Source organism: Lipomyces arxii (assembly GCF_038497795.1).
Source record: "Lipomyces arxii strain Phaff 12-163 unplaced genomic scaffold V1512scaffold_3, whole genome shotgun sequence".
NCBI lineage: Eukaryota > Fungi > Ascomycota > Lipomycetes > Lipomycetales > Lipomycetaceae > Lipomyces > Lipomyces arxii.
In genome coordinates, this window is record NW_027117702.1 from 67,632 (window position 1) to 80,768 (window position 13,137).

The window sequence follows — 13,137 nt, forward strand, 5'->3', positions numbered from 1 at the left end:
CATGCACGTCAGCCATTCGTGTGGTTCATGAACCGGTTCATGTCATAGCTGAGCCGGTTTAACAGCACAGGACCCGTGGCGGGCGGCCGCTTTCGGTCTTTGAAGTTCGACGTCCAACGAACAAACCGAACGCGCCGTTCCTTTCGTTCCCATTCTTCCCTCTCACTTTACATAAAGTGCCCTTGCTAGTCCGCGCCTTTGCTGGCTGCTGATTTAAATCAAATCTTATTAATAAGAGAAAATTATTAAATGGCTCAATCCGCGCTTTCGGCTGCTCTGTCAGCTCTGTCTGCTTCGTCGCGTCCGCAAGAGTCATCTGCATCGGCAACAGTCGTCTCAGGAGGGTTTGATATGTCCAGATTGAACTCGTCATTGCCGTCTAGAAGACAATCAGAGAGCCTATCGCCTCGATCGCGTCCAATCTCTAGACCAGGCTCGACCCGTTCGTTCAGACCGATCGTCGGCAGTCTGGGGTCATTTCCGTTGCCGCTCAACGCGAGTGTCCCGGTTTCGCCTGTCTTGTTCCCGTTCTCTCCTCCGGACGATGGCGTCAAAGTGCTCAGGGACAGACCTAGACGAGGATCGAGTGTCGTGACGACAACGATCTTAAGCCCGTATGACGGAGAACTCATGTTCTCGTCCTCGTTTGATGATAGAGAGAGTCTGCCTGCGCCCGCCTCTGACGACGAAGACATGGATATGGACATGGACGTCGACGAAATGGATCTTGATTACAAGAGCGACACGGACGAAGAAGACTGGCAATCTGCCGGCGTCGAATCGCTTCGCCGTGGCAACGCGTTCAATTTGATGCGTAAAGACAACATGTCCTCTTCGTCTTCATCAGGCTCAGACTCTGGTTTCTCAGAGGTTTCTCGTGAATCTGTCTCGTCTTCAGGAACGGTTGAGACCAAGAACGGTGTCTGCTCTCAATCAGTTCCGGCATCGGGCATCATGCCAATCAGGATGCTGACCGCTGCTCGCGATGACAGACAGAAGCGCGAAGCAGATGCTATTCAGGCGTTGGTTCAATTAAGGTCGTTGTAAATAATTTATACAGGTGTTCAAGCGTTTTTTTGTGGGTGTGTTTTTTTTTGCCTCTAATCAGTTTGTTCAAAGTGTATATTATCCGAATCTATTTTTGTTATATCTTACAGTAAAGAGGTAACGCCTCCCCAGGAAATTCGTTATCAAAATCATTAAAAATCGCCGGTACGTCCAAATGCAAAATCCAACTCCTCCATTTTTTGTTTTTGACCACTATGATGCTTATAAACCTTGCTCGGCAAGATGCCGTTTCTTACTCCTCTTCGCTGCTGGACGAGATATCGTCCTCCACCCGGCCGCCACCATTGTAACCTCGCAGACTGATCGGCACTCTGGTCGACGCAGACGAGACAGGGACCGGCACCGGCCGGCGGTAATTCGAAATCGGCGGCGGTGCCGGCGGATCGTTGCTATCGTCAGAGGACTCTTCAGCCTCCGCAGGTATGCTGCTGTTTGGCTTGACTTCATCAGACGACGACTTGTCAACTTTGACTTTCTTGATCGCAGGCGCTGACTTGGTCGACCGTACGCTTGCAGCAGACGTAGGCCGCGACTTCTCTACTTCAACTTCATTCACTTCCACCTCATCACCACCAGTCCTCTTCCCACTTGCCTGTTTTTCCTTCTCACTCCCTCCACCTACCGGTCCTGTAAACGAAGGCAACGAAATCACTCGGTCAGAAGCCGGCTTACCATTCTTAGCTTTGACCGGCGACGTTGCTAGAGACGACGTTGCTGACGCAGACCCGGACGAGTTTGAACTGGCGGACAGCGAATGCGCGTGCCGGCTAGAGTTGTCCCCTCCGCTTTGCTTCTTTGACACAGACCGTTGCGGCTTTAACCGTATGATGGCCGACAAATGATGTAGCACAAATCCCTATCATCAGTCAGTATCGCATTCGGTCTCAATCAATAGTTGCACACGCACGTTTGTAGCTTCATCATACACCAACACGCAATCAACGTCCTTTGTCTCTGTACTTTGTCCGCTGAATACGAACGACTCGTTCTATTCCCACCATCAGAATGCGCCCTCTATACCTAAACACCATACGAACCTGTACTCCAGGCGACTCAAGCACGTATTCGGATCCAGATCGACTCAAAACCGACGACTTGGAATCGTCAACTGAGTCTGGCTTGAAATTGTCTGCTCGGATTAGCACCTGGTCCGCTGGAACCTCAACCAGTACACTCACATCGAGTCGCAAATACCCTCCCACTCTCTTTTCCTTCATCTCCAGTCCTAAACCCTGCACTGACCTTGACCGAATACTCCCCCGCAACAGACGGATTAATCATTCCTTCTTAATGCGCTGCTCCCACAAAATTGTAAAATAAGTTCGTTGTATATTACCACTTAATTCAAACCAGACCATTCAACCAGTTCCAGCCTTAAAGAAACGACTAAATCACAAAATAAAAAAATCCAGCTCAAAATTCTCTGTGGAGCCCGATGCGTTAGACCTGTCGTTCCAGACCTTTATCAACTGACTCCGGAAAATCCAATATTTACCCCTACCCTCATAACATCTCTTACTTGACAGACTTCTATACTTTTACATTTCAATATTAAGCAAAACATTATATAGCAATAGCTCTAAATTAAACAGAGATTATCAGGGGTATCTAATTTATTTCATCTTTCGCTGCTGCTTGCCCTTCTTTGAAGCAGGCTGAGGCTGCACTGTACTGTTCTTGTTGATCTCATCTTGGATCAAGAACTTCTCCCACTCCTTCTCAAGCTCGTCCAAGTCGTGCGCCCAAATGTCCTTCGCAGTATACTTAAGCAACACACTCAACTCGTCCTCCTTACCATCACGTTCTTTCAATATCTTCTCGTACCGTTCACGCGTCAACGACCAGATCGGCATTCCCAGCAAGTAATCATAAGACGAAATGTCAATGCTGGTCTCGTCTTCCTCACTTTCTTCATCGGACGGCGTGACTTGGTCATCTTCAATCGGACCTGTTTTCTTCTTTGAAATTGGCGGAAATTTCAACCGCTTGAGCTCCTGCACAAGCTCAGCGCGTTTTCGGTTAGACACAATCAAACTCTTGTCGATAATGAGTTTGATAAATCGCGCCTGACTGGAAAGCTTGTCAAGCTGGTCAGTCAACACACCAGCCAAGTGGTCTTTTCGGCGCTGGTAGTAATCCAATCGAACATAATAAAACTCCCGCAAAATTTCTTCCACATTCTCGTATTTGCGGATACGGCCAGAAGCATCAAACGCCACAATGTTATTCAAACTGATCGTCGACGTCAACTTAAACTTGTTCACTAGCCCTTCTGTAAGCGCAGAGGTCATCTCGGACCGGTCAAGCTGAACAACAAATTTGATGTCCATGCCATGCTGCTCAGTCATGTCCTTGATCCACGGCGCCTGCTTATCAGTGCCAGTCATGCCGGCCAACAAAAACTCTTTGGTTGTTGCAGTCCATTGTCTTATCGGAAGTTCTGTGATTTCGACCGTGGAATCGTCAACCGCGGTAGCTATACCAGACACCTTGTATTTATCCGCCGCAACCCGCTCGAGACTACCATGCCAGCCACGGTACCAAGGATCCATAGCTGCAAGCTCTTCTCCTTTCATCAACCGACGAAGATTATTCACAATGTCGATTGGGTTATAATTTGGAATGGATGTACTCCAACCTACATTGGTTAGCATAAAACAAACAAACTACGAACACACAACATACCAGTTCCAATACCATCGGCACCATTGACAAGGATCATCGGAATAATGGGCAAATACCATTCAGGTTCGATATTCTTGTCATCGTCGGTCAAGTAGTTCAGAATCGGCTCGTCGTCCGCACGGAACACTTTACGCGTCAAAGGCGACAGTTCAGTAAAAATATATCTCGGGGCGGATGCGTCTTTACCACCAGTCGCGCGAGTACCAAAACATCCGTTAGGAAGAAGCAAATTTAAATTGTTACTCCCCACAAAGTCTTGCGCCATACTAACAATCGTCTGAACTAACGATTGCTCACCGTGATGGTATGCAGACTGTTCAGACACATATCCAGCCAACTGCGCAACACGAATCTCAGACTTTAAGTTTCGCTTGAAACAACCAAACAGGACCTTCCTCTGACCGGGTTTGAGACCATCCAAGACGGACGGAATCGATCGGATGTTGTCAGCCATGCTGAAAAGAATCAACTCTTTATTGATGAACTCCGAAATCGGGACCGTTGACAGTGACGGATCCAAATGTGTACCAGGCTTAAACACTCGCAACCATTCCTTGCGCTCATCCGCTTTCTTCTTTGAAAACGCCAGATCAATCAATTCTCGGTCGCCTTCACGCATAGCATGAAACTCCTTCAAGTGTCGATCAAGCTGCTGGAAATATTCTCGTCCTTCAACAGAAGATGAGGTTCCCAAACCCTTGTAGTACTTGTGCTTCCATGTGCACGTAGATCCTTCAGTCTCCTTCCAGAACTCGTACTCAGGCATGGTATAAAAAGGGATGACTGTTTTTCGATTTCCCTTCGTAATCGTAACCTTCACGATCGGTGTTATGAACTCAATCAAAAATCCAGGAATGTCTAACAAACCAGGGAATGTAGATTCCAAGAAATTGATCAGCAAACCTTTGATATGACTACCGTCATGATCCTGATCAGTGAAAATCATCAAATGTCCGTATCTTAAATCCTTGGTCGACGTGTAATGCTTCTTGTGCTGAAGTCCCATGATTTGCTTGATTGCTTGAATTTCCGCGTTTTTCATAATCTGGTCATGCGAAGCTTCGCGAACGTTTAGAAGTTTTCCGCGAAGTGGATATACTGAAAGCCGTTAATACCTGAAGAATACTACATACAACTAGTATCTGACCTCCGTAATAGTCGCGTCCAACAACAGCAAGACCAGCGACGGCAAGTGCTTTGGCGGAATCACCTTCCGTCAGAATTAAGGTACACTTCTGTCCCTCTCTTGTCCCCGCCTTGTTAGCATCATCAAGCTTAACCAGCCCAGTAATTCTGTTTCTCTTGGATCCATCAGTTTTTTTCAACTCTTTGTCAGCATTCTGCGTTGCAATGTCCATAATATTCTCAATAATATTTGTTCTTGAAACTTTTTTGAAAAAGTCATCTGACAGAACGCACTTTGATCCAAAGGCAGACTGGCGCGTCGTCAATTGTTCCTTGGTCTGTGAAGTAAACGCAGGGTTCTCAATCAAACAGTTGACGAACAGAAAAATGTTGTTACGAATCTGCTGCGGTTTGACAGACCCACTCTTGTTTTTCTTCTTGACACTCTCTGACAGTTTGTTGACAATTTGATCACAGATGTAATTGATATGAGTGCCACCAGATGAGGTCGCGATAGAATTGACAAATGAGACCTGGTTAAAACTTCCGTCTGAGACTGCAAAGCCAATTTCCCATCGGTCGCTAACAATCTCATGCACGATTACCGGTTTAGGACCGGCTGGCGCAGCAATCTTCGGCTTATCGTCGTCCTCAAACTCGTCATCAGACTCAGATTTTTTGACTGCTGACTCCTCGACGTTTCCTGATAGCGCATTGACATACATCTCAATATACTGCTTGAAATTTCTGATTTTTAAGCGCTCGTTGTTCAAGTACACTTTGATGTTTCGAACTGATCCAGCAAGATCATATACACGACGCATCATGATTCCAACAAGATCGCTATCGAGCTCATTCATTCCAAACAGCTTTAAGTCGGGTTTAAATGAAATTTTGGTATATTCCTCCCCTTTGGCGTTTTCGGTGATTTTTGGCTTTCCAACCTTGCTCATATTGCCGGACCAGACCTGCTTGTATTTCTTCTTTGTGCTCTTGTCTGCAGTTTCAACAATAAATTCAGTAGAGAAAATGTTACACAATTTAGCACCGTAACCGTTTCGGCCACCAGTAACTTTCTTTTCATCATCGTCGTAGTTGCTGGAAGTCAACAGATTTCCAAATATAAGTTCCGGAATATACATCTTTTCCTTTTCGTGCATTTCAATCGGAATACCACGTCCATTGTTATAGATCACGACTTGGTTATTAGTAGCATCGACCGTAACTTTCAATGTATCCATAGACGAATCACGAATCTTATTGTCTGCTGCATTCACAAGAATTTCATCAAAAATCTTGTATAAACCGGGAACAAAGCGGACATTCTTCTGAACCATGTTGTGGGTATTATTATCAAAAGTCCACATCATCTTTTCGGTGTATTCAGTCGAACCAATATACGTATCTGGTCGCTTTAAGATATGTTCCAACTGTGTCAACTTCTGATATGTTTCTGAATTAGTTTTAGCCTTTGACTTTGCTGCTGCTACGGCCGGACTGGCGTGCGCTGGTTTGATAGGCGATGAGGAATCAAAGTTTTCAACATCGTTAACATCCATGATGTCCATAGGAACTGCCTTTTTGGCGGCAGGCACGGCAGGCGAAGATGAAAATAACGACGCCATTTGATTTTCGCGTACCTTTAATGGTTCCGGTTTATCATCGGCAGTCTTGGCAGGCTTTGCCGTGGTTGTTGTTAGTTTTTTCTGGACCGGAGCTTTCTTCGCAGCGGGTGCTTTCTTTGCTGCCGGTGCTTTCTTCACCAACGGTGACTTTGGTGTAGCAATTTTAGCTTTCTTTGGTGGCGTCATTTCAAAATCATCATCGTCGTCGTCGTCTTGATCAAAGTCAAAAATCTCAGACGATTCGTCAATTACGCGTTTACGCGACACAGCAGCAGCACGTTTAGGCGGAGCAACCTTTTTCACCTGTGAAATCAAGTCAGTAATGATCTATAGGCATCAACAAACAGGTAAAGTGACTCACAACAGGAGAATACTCAATATCATCGAAGTCGCTCTCGTCAGAAGACAGTGAAACAACAGCAGCGCGAGCCATTTTGCTTTGATTAGAAGCTTGCAAATACAAAGACGCGCTAGTGTGAATATGTAAAAACGGGTGAAAGTGTGAGGGACGAAGACGCGGAAGTTGGGAGAGAAGACTTTGAAGGAGGAGATTTGTTGACAAGTGGTTGTTATAGTAACGATTCAGGTGGATTGTAAACAAACGCAAAATTACGTTTGTGCGCTGAAATACTTGAGGCATAAAGGTCACATACACTATACACAGACAAAAACTTGCTTCAAAATATATGGCCTGAATATTGATTGTACTAGATGAAGCAGAGTATGTCTATATGTTCAAAGATCCAGTAGTTGCGAGTGATATTACGCTATGAATTAGGTCGTGTATCGCTTTGAATTTGTTATAATTCTTCGCGCTTTCTAGTAACTGTGTAATGATGAAGATTTGACTGCAACATATATGGTTTTCTAGAATGAGATTCCAATCATTTAAACAAGGACTTTTCGACGTTGACGTTGTTTTTTGAGCATTTCAACATAATAATAGCGAAAGAGATTCTGTTGAATTACGATATATCAATGCAGATCATGCTTTGATGCTCATTAGTATTTAAAAGACTCTGGGGTGAAATTTACATTAATTTAGCGTTTAACTATACACAATTTTGATATAACTTAAAATAGAAAAAGACCTATTTAATTTTTGGTTATATAGAAGGAAGAGTTGTGGTAGAATTGAAAATAGCCCTAACCTCTTAATGTTTCAATAGCTAAAATCTATTTAGCACCCTCAGCCCCCTGAGTACTTTGTCCACAAGGGTCTCGTCATCTTTTGTCTCTACACTGGCAATGCATGGTGTAAGCGCCACCAATAATGTCTATAGAAAAATACTTGCTGATAAAGTGGTCTGTTCTATTTTGCGTAGTCTCTAATTTCAGTGTATATACGTTGTTAAGACAAATGTATTAGTCTACTATAAAATCATGAAATATCCACCCTCCACCGGGATTAATAAAACCACTTTTTCCATGGTTTTGAGTATCCATTTTACTAAATCAATAATATAACAAGAATGGCACTAACCAAACTAGTTCAGGGGTAAGGCGACTAGTGAGACTGTTGTAATCACAGAAACGCGTATTTTGGTAAAAGCAAGCCGACTAGCAGCGCCGACAAAGGGGTCAATTCCAAACAATGAGTGACCGATTATACTTACTGGAACTTGAGATACACTTATTTAAATTATTTATACGTATATCTTAATCACATTAATGAATATATATTGTTAATTTATAGTTAAAACATTACAATGAGATGGCTATTATTTAGTTTAAGTTTTCAAGATAGAATATTAATGCATAATTTAGACTTTACCAGTTCATCTGACCAATCTTACTTTTCAACGGTCACCAGCGCCGTTTCTATGGTTTGTATTAAGGTGTTAAAGACGAGACGCTTTAGGGTCCACTTTAAAGATTTGGGTGTAATTCGCGTTTATCAGAGTGATACGTGATATATAGTCAACTATGTGACTTCATCTTCAAAATAAAGTGTGGAAAACTTTTATTGGAATTTAAACAAAAAATTGCAAAGATTTGTTCGACTTTATTCCCCCTCCCCCTCTCAAAAATAAAATGCTGTCACCCGACAGGGCCCAATATATTTAGTAGCATTAGCTTTTCATAACTTGAACATACTTTTCAAGCTGTCACAGCCTTTTGAATTTTAAACCTAAAAGATGGTGAGCACTACCGCATCTGTGCTAGAGCTCCAAAGGCATGTACATATTAGGGACCTTATACATAATTCTCAAGCTGTCACAGTCTCTTGTATCCTAAACCTAAACAATACTTGTCGGCTCTAACGCACTAAAGCTGCAAAGGCATTGGACATTTTAGTTATGAACGTAGACCTCGCCCTTATCAACCTTTCTAGTCATATTTCGTCTTGAAAATTTTCCAATCACAAGCAAGAAAATAAGCAGCGAGTCCAGAAAAGCACAGTTAATTCTCGCTTACTCGCAAATAGAGAATGGCGCGATATTTGCCTGCGAACAAGTTTTCATTGTGGCACCTTTTGTCAACCTTTGTCACAATATGTGTGCTGACAACCATTGCCATCACCTTCACATACCTCAGCAGTAACCTTGATCATCACGTTACAGAGCTAAGTACAGCGACATCTACTATAGAGTCTCAATTCATAGCCAAAACAGACTCTGTTTCCAACACACCAGCGAAATCTGCTGACAGAGCTAGCCAGGAGTACAGCCAGCAAAGTATATACACGAAGATCGTAACCGTAACCGCGACAGCTACCGTGCAGGCACCGACAGTGACAGTGACATCAAATGAAGAAACAGCAACCAGTGCCAGACTACAGAGATTAGACGCGATCGACAGACTATCAAACGGCATATGTGACAACCCGTACCAACGACCGGGGTACTTGTATTTTGGATCTAATAAGTCATTCACAAGCACAAAATGGATACCATTTTACCCTGGCATGGTAGAAGTCATGAACTCAAAAGCAGCAATATACCCACGGCCGTCTACCATGGACAAGGACTCACTCTTTCCAGATCATCCACCACCAAAAGATGTGGAATTAACCGCGCCACACTCTTGGATGAAAGATTTGAGAGAGATGTTCTTGTTGAGACAAAAGGAACGGAGGGCTATAAAAAAGCTTACCGCTAAAGAGAAAGAACGGTACGACACGTTAAAGAGTCAAACCAAGTGGATGCGAAATCGTCGAATATTGATGATCGCAGACTCTGTCGATCGGTACATGGGTATCTGGATGTGCGCCGAATTTGGGGGTACTTTTTCGTTGGGTCCACTAGGACTCCAGACCACAGCAGAATGCAAAATCTCGTCTTTGAACATGACATTCACGCATTGTAAGCCAGCATAGCATTTAAGCCAATCGGCACTAACGGTATCAACAGGGCACTTGAGTTCGACATATACGTCACATCCAAAATGGTGGTGGATGAAGTCTCCGACTGCACCGTATGTCCCCATGGAAGAGCGGTGGAAGATGTTCTATGAAAAAACGATACCGTCTGTGATTGGAGCGAACGGCAAAAGTCCCGATTTGATCATTTTTCAATCAGGACTATGGGACCAAACCATGTTTGCTCGAGCACGAATGCAGCTTGACGTAAATAATGGCAAATATGATCATTTCCAAACCAAAGAGCTTGACTTCAAACGATCGCTAAATTTCGAAGAGCTATCGTTTTATATGACCAGAATAAAAAAGCTTGTCCACATGGTTCGTGATCAATTTGGGGAGAGCGTGCCACTCATGTTTCGATCTTTGACTACTGGTTCTGAAGGATCAAATGCGGTCGCTATATATGACCTTGATCGCGCAGCTCGATTTGTTTGCGCTGAGCTCGATATTGAAATCATTGAGTTTGGCACAATTGTCAGGGGCCACTACGACATGTTCAAAGACAAAGTACATTTGAAAGATGGACCAATGTCGGCATTGTGGGGAAACATGGTCATGTTCCACTTATTTCGGACTCAAGGTGGGATTGAATATAGAGGGCACACCGTAAAGCAACCTAACCCTGATACCATCTCCGTTTCTTCGTACAACCATTCGATTTCAGACGCATGGAGTCAATGTCACGAAGTTTTTATGCATAAATAAAATGTGTGACGACAATCGTTTCAGATTTTCCTTGGACCGGTTGTGGTTTGCGCTGTAAAATACTCACCTGCTTTAGTTGCGCGTTCGGAAGCTGTAAGCTAGCGACGCTTCATGACAAGAGGTAAACAGAGAGTCGTTCATCAAAGACCATCTAGCGCAGACAGACGTCTCAACCAGCTGTCATTCGTTCATCAAACAGTTATTGAACGGGTGCCAAATAAAACGGAAATTTTGGTTATCTGTAGTGGCAGCTTGTATTTACTGTAGAGTAAGTGTAGATCTTGTCCCGGTGTAGTCAACCGGCTATTTGTACAGTTGGTCACTTTTTTTTTTCTACACACTAATGCAGTAGCCATGCTATTCTACTTTTCAAAATGTATTGAAGAAGAAGCGGTTCAGCTCTTGCAGCGTTTTACAATCTTCAAAATAACTTGTAGTCACGTCATAACTAAAATAAGTTAACAGTTTAACAGAAGCCACCTCGGCGATCAATTCAAACCGCCAAAACTTGATTCTTGGCATACGGACAGCAGTACCAGGTACCGTATGTTATGCCAACATGAACATGTCAGTTCCCACAGAGTATGGGTCTGAGCTTCGACATGAATTCTCTTCGACGGCTTCATTAGTTCCAGTCAGTAATAGTATTTAGTGATAGAGTATGATTGACGATGAAAAGAGTGGTCTCAGCCAAAATCTATCTTGTAATGTATAGAACCAAATAAGTTGTGTGCTGGGGCTATTTCGCTCTTTTAAAGTTTACGTGAACGAAATTCAACATATACGATAAACTCATTTGTCTTAAACTTTAAAATGCTGTTCTATACTATTCGTCTTGACTTGAATGGATATAGCCCATCTTGCTTGACCTAAAGGCATCTCTTCACCAACAGAATCAACACAACAAAAGCTACAGGGTAAATAATAAAGTGGCCTAGAGTTGTCACGTGCATTAAAATAAATAAGACAGAAACAATCAACTGTAAACTGTCTTTGAGCCCCAAAAATGAAAAGTTTAGAATGGAGAATTGCATCTGCAGCTAAATGACCTGCCCTAATACATATTGGAGGCAGATCAAACGTACGGAGGCAGAGTTTATTTTGGGTTGGCGTTGGCAGGTCTATACTTGGCCGAAGGCGTGCATGATTGAATTGTTTGCGGTCGGCAAGAACTGAGTTTGAATTGTGCTGATGGCGATCATGCTTGCAGTCACTGCGTTTTTCCAAATTACGCTTCAGAACGCGGTTGTGCCTTTGCTGCACGCGCTGCCGGAGTCAGACACTCGGTCTCGTCAGATTTACGAGCCACTCTCAGTCAAATGACATGACATCACTGTGTGCACCTCTACACGGCATCAATTGACGCTATATAACGTTTTGGCAGCAGCCCAAAAACGCAAAAAGTACATACGCTACAGTAGTACCAGGCAGTATCAATTACGCATGCTGCATCAGCGACGAAATGCTTGCCCTTCACAACAAACGGCATTGACAGCTGGGAGTAATATATGCCCTGTTGGAAAATATCAGTGTGAGCATACACACATTTATGGATTTGTATTGTGAATAAACTCTCTTCGTTTCATCAAACATACTTGGTGTTCAACTACTATTATGTTTTTGTGGCAGTGGACTATTGGTCGTGAATATAATTGCAACTTTCTATTATCTGACTCTGACTGGTCGCTCCAATTTACCTTCAATTAGTTTGTATTAAGTCATGAACATTTTGCGACTGTACCGTGGTTGTAGACTACACATTGTTACTTGTTGATAAATGTATGAGACATGTTTACCATACTGAAATGAGTCTTGCTGTTGGAACTGACAAAGTGACTCAACCCTAACGTGGAAACGAGTAAACCATACAATTGCTCCTTGCAGGCAACGTGGATTGACCTGCGCGGCGACAGAACGATCAAAGCACGACTTTGGCTCTCTAATGACTGATTGTATAGTATTTAATTAAACAATTCAAGAATCAAATAATGTAAATAAAATTCCTAGCAAAATAAGAAGCCAACCCATCATAGATGAAAGGAAAAATGCGTGCATGTATAGAGCTGAATGGAAACAATCCAGTTCAGATCAAAACACAACACATTGTTTCGTATTTTAACAGAGTGGCTATCCGAACAAACAAAAATAATGTGTGGTGGTACAATTTCATTATGCTATTAAAACGTAAACACTTAGTTTCGGAAAATCTAGGATAATATTAGCATCTTTGTCTGCGTCTTCTTGTAAAATTAACATACAACGTAGACAGCGTGGAGGATACCAGGCAGCCATCCAAGAATAGTCAAAACAATGTTAATGAGCAAGTCCGATCCGCATCCGGTTTCAAGGAAAACTCCAAGGGGGGGGAGGATGAAAGCTGTGCTTGGTTAGCGACTAGGCTATACGAACCGCTCTAATAAAAACATACCAAGAATGAGCTTAATGATATCTGAGGGAGTGAAGGCCATTGTGATGATGATTTATTTGTTTGATAAAAAGTGCTAATACTATTGTGGTGTGTAAGTGTAACGGAAGTTTAGGACCTATTGTGTTGTGTGTGGTTCA

At 43.1% G+C, this 13,137-nt stretch overlaps 5 protein-coding genes across 5 annotated transcripts; 2 read left to right on the top strand and 3 right to left on the bottom strand.

Annotated features, from left to right (window-relative positions):
- The first annotated feature begins 118 nt into the window (after positions 1–118).
- V1512DRAFT_258812 (uncharacterized protein) lies at positions 119–1,150 on the top strand. The gene has a single exon (XM_066915505.1). The coding sequence runs from the start codon at positions 250–252 to the stop codon at positions 1,045–1,047; it is 798 nt and encodes a 265-aa protein (XP_066772860.1). The 5' UTR covers positions 119–249; the 3' UTR covers positions 1,048–1,150.
- Positions 1,105–2,519, bottom strand: V1512DRAFT_258814 (RNA polymerase II transcription elongation factor-domain-containing protein). Its single transcript, XM_066915506.1, has 4 exons — positions 2,247–2,519; positions 2,106–2,197; positions 1,976–2,056; positions 1,105–1,924 (listed from the first exon to the last, which is right to left on the bottom strand). The coding sequence occupies exons 1-4, from the start codon at positions 2,347–2,349 to the stop codon at positions 1,301–1,303; spliced, it is 900 nt and encodes a 299-aa protein (XP_066772861.1). The 5' UTR covers positions 2,350–2,519; the 3' UTR covers positions 1,105–1,300.
- A 68-nt stretch (positions 2,520–2,587) lies between these two features.
- On the bottom strand, positions 2,588–7,504 carry V1512DRAFT_221147 (DNA topoisomerase). Its single transcript, XM_066913711.1, has 4 exons — positions 6,865–7,504; positions 4,901–6,806; positions 3,754–4,851; positions 2,588–3,706 (listed from the first exon to the last, which is right to left on the bottom strand). The coding sequence occupies exons 1-4, from the start codon at positions 7,141–7,143 to the stop codon at positions 2,682–2,684; spliced, it is 4,308 nt and encodes a 1,435-aa protein (XP_066772862.1). The 5' UTR covers positions 7,144–7,504; the 3' UTR covers positions 2,588–2,681.
- A 1,152-nt stretch (positions 7,505–8,656) lies between these two features.
- On the top strand, positions 8,657–10,989 carry V1512DRAFT_258821 (uncharacterized protein). Its single transcript, XM_066915507.1, has 2 exons — positions 8,657–9,808; positions 9,857–10,989. The coding sequence occupies exons 1-2, from the start codon at positions 8,935–8,937 to the stop codon at positions 10,570–10,572; spliced, it is 1,590 nt and encodes a 529-aa protein (XP_066772863.1). The 5' UTR covers positions 8,657–8,934; the 3' UTR covers positions 10,573–10,989.
- Positions 10,990–12,764: 1,775 nt separating this feature from the next.
- On the bottom strand, positions 12,765–13,040 carry V1512DRAFT_246008 (uncharacterized protein; the record flags this gene model as incomplete). Its single annotated transcript, XM_066914408.1, has 3 exons — positions 12,765–12,779; positions 12,831–12,949; positions 13,001–13,040. 3 exons carry the CDS (start codon positions 13,038–13,040, stop codon positions 12,765–12,767), a joined length of 174 nt encoding a protein of 57 aa, XP_066772864.1.
- Between the last annotated feature and the right edge of the window lie 97 nt (positions 13,041–13,137).

What these genes read in the sequence shown, in the direction of transcription:
- V1512DRAFT_258812 (XM_066915505.1), top strand. Translation starts at nt 250, where the DNA reads ATGGCTCAATCCGCGCTTTCGGCTGCTCTGTCAGCTCTGTCTGCTTCG.
- V1512DRAFT_258814 (XM_066915506.1), bottom strand. Translation starts at nt 2,349, where the DNA reads ATGATTAATCCGTCTGTTGCGGGGGAGTATTCGGTCAAGGTCAGTGCA. An exon ending in GAGGGTATTTGCGACTCGAT is followed by an intron (nt 2,198 to 2,246) that starts GTGAGTGTACTG and finishes TAATCCGAGCAG; the next exon opens with ACAATTTCAAGCCAGACTCA. An exon ending in TGTATGATGAAGCTACAAAC is followed by an intron (nt 1,925 to 1,975) that starts GTGCGTGTGCAA and finishes GACTGATGATAG; the next exon opens with GGATTTGTGCTACATCATTT.
- V1512DRAFT_221147 (XM_066913711.1), bottom strand. Translation starts at nt 7,143, where the DNA reads ATGCCTCAAGTATTTCAGCGCACAAACGTAATTTTGCGTTTGTTTACA. An exon ending in TGGACGCGACTATTACGGAG is followed by an intron (nt 4,852 to 4,900) that starts GTCAGATACTAG and finishes AACGGCTTTCAG; the next exon opens with TATATCCACTTCGCGGAAAA. An exon ending in TGCCGATGGTATTGGAACTG is followed by an intron (nt 3,707 to 3,753) that starts GTATGTTGTGTG and finishes TAACCAATGTAG; the next exon opens with GTTGGAGTACATCCATTCCA.
- V1512DRAFT_258821 (XM_066915507.1), top strand. Translation starts at nt 8,935, where the DNA reads ATGGCGCGATATTTGCCTGCGAACAAGTTTTCATTGTGGCACCTTTTG. An exon ending in GAACATGACATTCACGCATT is followed by an intron (nt 9,809 to 9,856) that starts GTAAGCCAGCAT and finishes CGGTATCAACAG; the next exon opens with GGCACTTGAGTTCGACATAT.